This window comes from Perna viridis, chromosome 1 (genome assembly GCF_037379345.1).
Source record: "Perna viridis isolate PV_CMFRI_1.1 ecotype Kerala chromosome 1, ASM3737934v1, whole genome shotgun sequence".
Classification (NCBI taxonomy): Eukaryota; Metazoa; Mollusca; class Bivalvia; order Mytilida; family Mytilidae; genus Perna; species Perna viridis.
This window is the reverse complement of record NC_142445.1, coordinates 17,716,231-17,726,974: the sequence shown is the minus strand read 5'-3', so window position 1 is coordinate 17,726,974 and position 10,744 is coordinate 17,716,231. Positions and strand designations below refer to the sequence as shown.

At 31.8% G+C, this 10,744-nt stretch overlaps 1 protein-coding gene across 1 annotated transcript; it reads left to right on the top strand.

Moving 5' to 3' along the window:
* Positions 1-201: 201 nt before the first annotated feature.
* LOC148627547 (thioredoxin-like protein 4B) lies at positions 202-9,025 on the top strand. The gene is made up of 3 exons (XM_088574608.1): positions 202-368; positions 6,362-6,513; positions 8,710-9,025. The coding sequence occupies exons 1-3, from the start codon at positions 237-239 to the stop codon at positions 8,873-8,875; spliced, it is 450 nt and encodes a 149-aa protein (XP_088430734.1). The 5' UTR covers positions 202-236; the 3' UTR covers positions 8,876-9,025.
* The last annotated feature ends 1,719 nt before the right edge of the window (positions 9,026-10,744 follow it).

Here is a 10,744-nt window from a genome sequence, read left to right as displayed (position 1 = left end):
AATGCAAAATTGAAACTTGGAAGCTTCTCCGCATTTTATAAATAGCCCTCATTTGAATAGTTTTTCATTTAAAGTCATTTTCCTTGTTTCTGTGTTGAACTTTTTATGAGATGTATTTTAAGTTGATGATACAAACGTCTGTTTAGTGTTATTCATTTCACTAAAAGTCAAATTCTAAACTGAAAGTAAGTTTTTTAATGGTATTAGGGGCTTCAACTTAAAAACGAAAGTATGAAATGAGTTTCATATTGCCACAGTTAAACACCAAACAAGATGTTGATGAAGCCATTAGAAAAACCGAAGATGTAGTCTTAGTTTTAAGATTTGGCAGAGAAAAAGATGTGACTTGCATGCAGTTAGATCACATAGTAAGTTTAAAATTAGGTTCATTTCTTTCATTGTCTTCTAAGGTCCGTTATGCCTTATGGTTTTTATATCCAAGACCAAGCACATGTTTTTTTACTTAAATTGTATATTGACCTAAAACTGAAAAAAAAACGAAAAAACAACACATAAATGCCATTCTGCGACTTTCAGTATAACACTAATATCCAGTGTAGTGGCATGGGTTATTCCCAGTCCAGTGGCCAAAATAATATGAGGAAGGCAAATTTATTATGGCCTTAAGTGCGAGTGAAATCTGAAGCAAACGAATCAGGTTGCTATTTCAACAAATTAGACTTTATGCCATTTATCATTTTGCCAAGTTTTTTTTTATTAGGAATTTTTCATCGGTGATAAGTGGGAGACGGCAAAGGGCATTCCACATATTTGTAAAATTATCGTATGAACAACAGTTTTGGGTTCGATGTTGATTGCAGGGTTTTATCAAGATCCTTCCGACCTAAATTAGTTTTTAAAATAACATAGCAGTCTTATAAATGTTTTGTCTAGCCTTGGATTTTACTGTTTCTGAAGCTTTAATGTATCCAAAAGTAGTGTTTTGCTTGGACGAAATTTCTCAAATGTCAGTATATGATGAATTTTTTGCAAATTTCTATTTAAAGAGCTTGCTTATTAAGCCTCTGATAAAAAATGCAAAACAACAATTGATGGACATGTTTTGTTTCTTTACACATAGCCTGTATATTCTTCTAATATGAGGAAGGCAATGACATTAAGTGCGAGCGAATTCAAATGCATTAAGTATTAGGTTGCCATTTCAACATGTTAGACGTCATGCCACTTATAATTTTGCCAAGTTTCAAGTTAAGGATTTTTTCATCAGTAATTGGTGGGAGACAGCAAATTTGTAAAATAATCAGAAATATAGTTTCAGGTTCAGCGTAGATTACAGGGTTTATCATGAAATCGTTGTCTATCGGAATCCATTTTTTAGCTCTCCTGGCTGAAGGCTATGTGAACTATTGCCATCACTTGGCATCCGTCGTCATCCTCCATTGTCGTTAACAATTTATCAAAACTCTTCTCCTCTGACACTACTTGACCAACTGGAACCGAACTTTTTTTATTTGTTTTTCTTTAGTCAGAAACAATACCCCTACATCCCCACCTGACTAGGGTGTTCAATGGTATGAAGGATCTAATATATATATTGTTATACCTGACTATTTTAAGCTTAATAACATTCAATTGATAATTCAATTTACAACTCAAAAAAAAGAAAGAAGTGCTAGAAAAAAAAACTCTTACTTAAGACACATATACCATGCATCAATATCATTAAATGTAAATAAACAAATATCATATCCTTTTATTAACATTCAGTTTATTTGAAACATGTATAAGCTTGCCTAAAAGATGCTACAATTTATTTAACTGATGTTGGGAAAATTATATTAACTGGTGCCCAAAGCAATTCAGATTTAATGGAACAAATTTTCCTTCCATTGTATAAATCTAAACTTCTATATAATTATTCATTGTTTTAAACCAATGATGTTTGGAATCTTTTCCTCAAGTTTACACTTATAGATATATTATTTTAGTAATAATCATGAGTAAACTAAGAAGTAAGAATTCAATGGTAAAAGCAAGTAAAATTTTCTTCTTCTTAATACTTATTATTGAATAAGCTTTTTTGAGCTGATAAAAAAAATCATGATAAAGATTATTCAGTTGAACACAATAAAAAAAACCAGTTGCTCAATGGTCTCATAATAACCTTTACAAAATGTACAAAGTCTTGAATTGACTAATTTAATTGTTTGTAAAAAAATGTTTGTAGGAATAATTCTATGCAGTAACTAGTATTGAAAGATCATTAGATATGAGTTTTTGCAACATCTTTTAAGCACCATAAACGATTCATTCCATGGAAAATTTTCTATTTGTAAATTATTCTGCTATGCTAGCTTCTATTCTATGATTTGGCGGGACAAATTTCTCTTTGATCGTGCTATTGTATAAATGCTTCAAACTTTAACTTTCTCTAAGCTTTTCAATAAAACTGGGTTTTTTTTGTAACAATGTTTTAAGGCACATTTGTAGTCATCTTCCTAAATTCTACTCTTAAAATATTCTTCAAAGAATAAGGAATGCTAGAAATTGTTAAACTGAACAAAATGCAAGAAGTTCTTAGTATTAAGAGTTTGACTTATCTGATCGAAACTGTGAAATCTTTTTTTCCTTTTTATCTATCACAGCAATGAGACATTCCATGTCCTTTTCCTTCCATTTTACAAAATTAGGAATGTCATGTACTGGTGCAAAATTCAAAATGTCTAAACTCAGTATATCATGAATTTTCATATTTTTAACAGGTTTGACTATATATAAACCTTTTAAAACATCCCTCCAAAAAATGTGTGTAACTAAATCCATAATTTCAAGTAACTTTTCCTTTTCAACTTGAAAAATTCTGAAACCTCCTAACTTCGTAAATTGTTTTTCTGCATTGTCTTGCAAAATCCCTGAGCTATCATTTATTATTCTGTCAATCCAACTAAGTTTTAAGTATGTACTAAACGACTCAATGTGGTTCATATTTAAACCACCATCACAAAATTTTCAAATCATGGTGTTTCTCTTCATCTTTTCTGTCTTTCGATCCCATATAAAACTAAAAAAGTCTGTTAATATCATTTATCATGGAAACTTTTGGGTTTGGCAATGATTTTAGCAGATGTACAGTTTTTGATAAAGCCAAAGATTTCACAATTGTGACCTTTCCTAAAAGAGATAGTTTACAGTGCTGCCAACTTTTCAATAGTTTTGAAATGTCATGTATTTTTTGTTTAAAGTTTAGCTCTATCATATTTCCTAAACATAATGAAAACTTTATGCCAAGAACTGAAAATCTGTGCTAGTCCAATTAAGATTGTAATCTTTACATAAAATATGATAAGAGTATTTTTTACTTCTAATCCAAACAGCTCTTGTACCAGACTTGGTTTGAATGTTCCTTTGGGTATCCTGTATAGAACTGGTGTGGGGATTTTTGATTCATCAAAAAACATGGCCACCGTTACTAAAAATAGAACATAGGTTTCAGTCAGTAGTTTTTCACATATACCTCCAAAACCATTAGCTTAACCAAATTCTGACTGGTTGAAAGTGTTGAGCATGAAGAGATCTATCTGTGTTCAAATTTTTGTTTTAATCTGATAAACCATGTTGGAGTTATTGCCCTTTTTGACATTTTTTTCCCTATTTTTAATGTTATTACTTTCAAAAATCTTCTCCTCTGACACTACTTAATCAACTGAAATCAAACTTTGTTTGAATGTTTTTTGGGGTATCCTGTATAGAATTGTTGTGGGGATTTTTGATTCATTGAAAAGCATGGCCGCTGTTACTAAAAATAGAACATTATGGCTCCTACAGTATTTTTTTCGCGTATACCTCCAAAGCCGTAAGCTTTAGCCAAATTCTGATGGGTAATAGTGTTTAGCATGATGAGATCTATCTGTGGTACAATTTTAGTTTCAATCTGGTAAGCCATGTTGGAGTTATTTCCTTTTTTGACTTTTTTTTGCTATTTTTAATGTTATCTTTCAAATATCTTCTCCTCTGACACTACCTGAGTAATTGGAACAAAATTAGTATGAACGTTTCATAGTGTATTTTTTAAAGAACTGATGTAGTGATTGTCCATCCATGTAAAAACATGGCCTCTGTTACTAAAAATAGAACAAAGGAGTCTGTCAGATTTTTTTCTAATGTATCACCAAAACTGTTAGGTTAAGCCAAATTCTTTTTATTGCTGAAATGATCCTCATTATAAGGCCTACAAAAGCCTGCAGGGATCATATTTGTCAGATGACTCCTTATGAGAGTTATTGCCCTTGAAAGGTGAAAAATAATGTTTTTAGCACTTTTCAGCCAATATCTTGAAAACTTTAATAGATAGAATGAAACTTTCAATTGATAAAATGATCCTGATGATAAATTCTATCGAAGTCTACATAGAGTCAAAATTGTCAGACAGCTACTTGTTAAATTTATTGCCCTTGAAAGACAAAATGTTAACAAGGTGAGCAATTTAGACTCCTGGGAACCTCTTGTTTGAAAATGTCAGGGTAATTCTGAATATATAACATAGATGTCTTTTATTGTTGATGATCTTCTCACAAGGTTATTTCCAGTTCCAATATTGACCTTCTATCAAATAACCATTGGTCATATAATTATAAACAGAGATAACTTCCTAGTGTAAACGTGTAATAACACAGGGTATCAATATCATGTTATTGTGCTTTGAGGGAGTTCGAGAAAGATCAGAGATGAATTTTTGAGATTGGATATTTGAATATAAAGGTCAGAGATTAATAAGTTAGAGACTTGGATAAGATGTATATACCTGTTGATAGCCACTAATAAATGATATGCACATGTATGTATGTGATATTGATGCCTTTTGTTTTTATATTTCTCTCGACAACCCATGGATAGCTTGACAACCAACCATACAACTCCTCCATCACTGCCACTCACATATTAAACACATCTACTATTGTAGTGTCTCAGCATATTAGAACCAGAACCTAACATTAAATTTTGGTATTTTATATTTACTTTTCATGTTGTCCTTTGATATTTTGATTTTTGTCAGCATTTCAACAAAAACAAAAATCGAAATTTCCCATGAAAACATGAAAGATAAAGATAAAATATGTGGTTTAATATTACAAAACTTACTCAGAACCCAACAATAATTTATCAAGTTGGTAAACTGAGAATCAAAATGAAATGAAAACTAAATCTGCATAGTATAATATTGCAATCAAATACCCGTAAAAAGAAATGATTTTGCAGTTTATAAGAATTATAGGACCCAGTAGCCAATTCTTCTAAAACTATGGTTGAGTCCTGATTTGTGTAAAATCACAAAATCATTTTTCCCAATCTAGTCATTTTTGCCTAAAATATATCTAGTATACATCAAAAAAAGAAAATAATATCAAAGCTATTTAAATTTATACTGAAGCATCTGTGATGTAGATAATTTTATTACTTATACAGAGAAGAAGTGTAGGAAAATTTCCCGCCATTTGTACTAAGTGCATTTCAACTAAACTTAACGAATCATTATCTTAAAAAGGCAAATTTTACAAACACTTTCATTGTTATTTCTGGGGGTTATGAGGTAAACATAGTTGGAAAATGCAGTAAAATATCAGCGTTTCTTATCCTCATGTGCCACGCCTTATACACATTTTGCCTGATTTCTTAGACAGAATAGTATTTAATCAAATATTCACATATTCATAGTACAAAACTACATTATTTTACCAGTTATGCCTCTGATGTAAAATTTCGAGACTTATTATCTGCTTTTAGCTCACCTGGGCTAAAGGCCATGTGAGTTATTGCCATCACTATGTGTCCGTCGTCATCGTCTGTCAATTTTTTCAAATGTCTTCTCTAAAACAACTCAACAGATTGTAACCAAACTTTGTATGAATGTTCCTAACCTTTGTGTGGGGATTTTTGATCTGGTAATAACCATGGTCAATGTTACTAAAAATAGACCATGGGGGTCAAATTGAAGATTTTTGGAAATGACTCGTAAACAAATGGGTTTGAGCTAAATTTGACACAGTAAAATTGATCAGCATGGTGAGACCGACATATGCCAAAATTTTCATAAAGAATTTTAGACCAATGTTGGAGTTATTGCCCTTGAAGAGTCAAAAAATGATTTTGAGAGATATGTTTTATGATATGAAACCCTGGAAGATAACTAAAATGCTCTCTATTGATTAAATGATTCTTGTGACAATAGTACAGTTTATTCAAAAGCCCAGCTTTAGAAAGCTAAAAAAAAAATATGAGCAAACTACACAATATTTGTCATAAAAAACTTTTTGGAAATTCAAATATGTTACTTTCTACTCATTGAATATATAATCTGTAATTTAGTAAAAATCTGAATTGTCAATTTTGTTGCATTTTTAAGCTTTCCAAAGTTGCAGAGGAATTGAGAAAAATGGCTGCCATCTATATTGTGGAAGTAGACAGTGTTCCTGTGTATACAAAATACTTCGATATAACACTAATTCCATCAACTATCTTCTTTTTCAATGCTCAGCACATGAAAGTAGATTGGGGGTAAGTGTGGTATCTTCTGTTCAACCAACTAAACACCTTCGCTTTATGATGGCAGCTTTTTGTCAAAAATTTGATATTCAATTAAAGGTGAAAAAAAGTTCAGCTTTAATGGTGCCTTAAGATCTTTGCCTTGGATCCCTGTATTTGAAAAAAAGACATAAAAGACATAATTAAATCTGTAAGAAAAACCAAGGCAGTTACTTTCATAAGGAATCCATTAGATAAAAAAATAATAATTGGAACAAAGCTAAAAAAAAAAGTTGATTTTGACCCCTTATAACTGGAAAATTGTATGAATTATCTGAAATTTTATTGAAAATTTCAGGCAGGGATTTTCACAAGGAAACCAATAAAAAAATATCTTCAAAATCATAACAGAATTAAAAAAAAAATGATTGTTTGAGGCGTTGCCCGTTTGGCCCCTTGTAAGTCCAAAACGGTAAGAGATCTCTGAAAACTGATTATATACCGCATTAAGAATCCAATCACAAAATCAAAATCAGACCTAAAATAAAAATGTTGAATATTTTGGGCAAGGCAAGAATACAACTAAGCATTAAAACCTATGATTTTTCAACCCTTTATACTTCTATTCCTTATACTCAGTTAAAATCCCAACTTAAAAACATTACATTATTGTTACTCTAATAAAGATGGTGTATCTAGATACAAATATGTAGTCCTTGGTAGAGATTCCTCATACTTTGTAAAAACAATTCCATGTAATCTTCTGTAGAAGATGTATTCAAAATGCAGGAATTTTTTATTGACAACAAATTTGTCCAGTTTGATGGATGCATTTTTCAACAAACGATTAGCATTCCAGTGGGAACAAATTGTGCTCCTCTACTTGCTGACCTATTCTTTCACTCTTATGAAGCTCATTTTATAGCTGTTCTTATCCAAAAGAAGGAGCCTCGTTTAGCTAGACCCTTTAATCTCAGTTTCCGCTATATAGATGATGTAATAATGTTTAACAATCCTAGTTATGAGGATTTTTTACAAGGATACTACAGACACTGTGTAGTCAGCCTCATATTTGACCTATACTTAAGAGATCAGTGGTAGTGGAAAATTATTGATCTAACTATATGACAAATGCAATGACTTTTAATTCCATATTGTCAACTTTCCTTTCATCTGTGGCAACATCCCTCCAGCACCTGCAAATTATTTTAGAGTTTTTATATCACAACTCATACTTTATGCTAGAGCTTAATGTAACTACGCATACTTTTTATAAATTGCTAGACTTCTTACAATTAGGCTACTGAAACATGGTTATGTAGCTACATGATTGAAGTCATCAATACAGAAGTTTTATGGTCATCGTCATGAAATCATGGAACTTTAGAGTGTTTTCATCTGCACCAGGAAAACTGATTTGTTTGATGTGTCATAGTTTTCCTTTCCTCTTTTGTCTACTCCAAACTTGATTTTTTATGTGCAACTTGGCAGGTGTTTCTAGAAAAACAGAGGAGGCTTACCTGACTGGTACACCTGGTCCATGTTCCCAGTTTTTAGTGGAGACAGGAGTCCTAGTTGCTCATTTACTTTTGTTACTTTGTATGTATTATTTTGGTTATTTTGTGTTCTTTGTTGTGTGTCTGTTTTCAATGTCTGGCCTTTGTTCCTGGATTCCATTCTTTAGATTTCCGCTTGAGCTTTTGGTTCCCTTGATTACTCTTACCCATTTAATTCCAAAATAGTTCAAGATAAGTCTACCCTGTAAACACTGCAAGGAACATATAGACATCTGAATCATCACTATCAAATAAACAATGAACTTTTTCTGTCAGTTCTTATGACATTCATTTCCCTCCTTTTAGCTCATTATTTTCAAAAGGGGTTGAGCAAAAACCTTCAAAAACTATTGGGCCCTTGGTCATGTCATTAGGAAGGATATCAAAAAGATTTGAAGAAAACCTATTAAAGTTACCACACAGTACCACCCATCAAGCTGAAGCTGCATACCAAATCTGCCAGGTAGAGTTGCTCAGATTTTTGTAAAGAAAGTTTAATGAATCAGTACCATAAGTCAAGGTTTCCAAACATTGATTGGGGCTTAATAAATAACATCACTAAAATTTGTTAATGAATTCCATTCCTCCATACCCCAGCACCAAGTCAAAGTTTGGAGCTTGCCAGACAAACTTTAACATTGCTGGTATAATCAAATATTAATTTTTATTACAGAACTCCAGACCATACAAAATTTGTGGGAAGTTTTAAGAACAAACAGGATTTCATTGATGTAGTTGAGACAATTTATCGAGGTGCAATGAAAGGGAAGATGATGCTGAAAAGTCCATTGGATCGAGAGAGTGTTCCAAAGTATGATTTGGTCTATAAAGACATTTGAAGACCCATTAAAAGGGAAATAATTCAGTGAAAATACACAGCAAAGATTCAAATTCATATCATATGTATGAAATTTATGGGGAAAAGTGCTACCACACTTCTGAAACATTGTCCATAGCAGAGAATTGGTGACTACAGTCATCTTTAATCTATTCAAAGACCATGACAAGACTTCAGTCTGTGTTATCAAAACTATATATGGTTGATAGCTGTGTTTAATGTCATTTGAAAGAGCTATTTGCATATAATACTCATTTATGAATAATTCTACATATAAACTACATGTAGTTAGTCCATCTTTTAATACCATTTTAGAACCAAACCTTTCAGTTTTTCATTCACAAATTCACAGATATAATTCAGTTAAAGGCAACACAATTCCAGCTCCCATTGCAATTATTTGATCCAAGCATTTAGAGAGCAAAAACAAATATTGATCTCTAGACACAACTTTGCTGTTTTAGCTTTTCTTGAACACCATACAGAAAGGAAGAAACTTTAAATTATTTATTTGATTCTAGACAAACCCCTGAGTCTCTGTGGTCTCTGATCTCTAGACAAACCCCTGAGTCTCTGTGGTCTTTCATCTCTAGACAAACCCCTGAGTCTCTGTGGTCTCTGATCTGTAGACAAACCCCTGAGTCTCTGTGGTCTCTGATCTCTAGACAAACCCCTGAGTCTCTGTGGTCTTTCATCTCTAGACAAACCCCTGAGTCTCTGTGGTCTCTGATCTCGAGACAAACTCCTGAGTCTCTGTGGTCTTTGATCTCGATCTGTAATATTAAATTGAGACTCAAATCAACAATTTACCCTATACATGTACATGTATTTCTCTTTTTTTTTTTTTTGCACTTAATCATCCCTAACAATTATTTTTTTTAGGAAAGCAATTGAATTGTATGCTGTAAGACCATTGATTAATGTTAATTTAAATATGCCTTTGTTTTACCTTCAATAATTATAAATTTTATACAACAACAAAAATTGTATTATGATATTGTGGTGATATCGTGGTTTGTGCATTCATTTTTATACCCAACCACACAAAGTGGCAAGGTATTTTTAACTTTGCACAGTTAATTAGTACCTTAATATACAAGCTAAATTCAATTTGCTGTGCAATCTAAAATGTAGTTTTCAAACATTTTGCCATTCCCCTTTTTTCACCATTATGTGGTATGGTATCACTTAATGAATGCCTATAATTTTATCAATAATTTAGGCTTTAAGAGTATGGATCCCTATGGAAGTGTCCCAAATGGTTGCATGCCACAGTATGATTTTGGAATGATTTTTGGGTTATGAAACTATTTATTTAGGAGTCAGGGGCTAGAAACAAACATTTTCATACAATCCAGACCAGCATCAAGCTTAAATGTCGTCTCTACACTTATCCAAGCTATATTTGGTTTTTCCTTTATTAGTGAGGGTTTTTCTTTTTAAAAAAAATATATTGATTTGTACAAGTAGTTAAATATAGATCTATAAAGATACTTGATTTATATATATATATAACTGAAACCACTAAAAAAATTAAGTCCCCAACATATTTTCAATGAATTAAAAAAAGTAAATATTCTGTTTTGACTTGTAGTGTAAAAGTTTTTTTACGGACCAAACAAATATTATAAATTAGAGGCTCTCAAAGAACCTGCATTGTTCACCTGGCAAACCATGCCCTATTAACTAAGTAAAGGTACAGTATCACGCTTTGTTACCATGTTTGACAAACAATTGTTGATAAAGAGCGTATATTAATGAATGCTTTAAGTTCAACTAAGTACCTATGGTACTGTAAAGTGTTGAAAATATCTTCAAAGTGTTTTTCTGAGGGGGCATTAGTCCTCTATACTTTTTGATAATGGCTACC

Bases quoted from the DNA above. Each gene is read 5' to 3' on its own strand.
- LOC148627547 (XM_088574608.1), top strand. From the start codon at position 237: ATGAGTTTCATATTGCCACAGTTAAACACCAAACAAGATGTTGATGAA. The intron at 369-6,361 runs GTAAGTTTAAAA...TGCATTTTTAAG, and splicing joins GCATGCAGTTAGATCACATA to CTTTCCAAAGTTGCAGAGGA. The intron at 6,514-8,709 runs GTAAGTGTGGTA...TTTTTATTACAG, and splicing joins CACATGAAAGTAGATTGGGG to AACTCCAGACCATACAAAAT.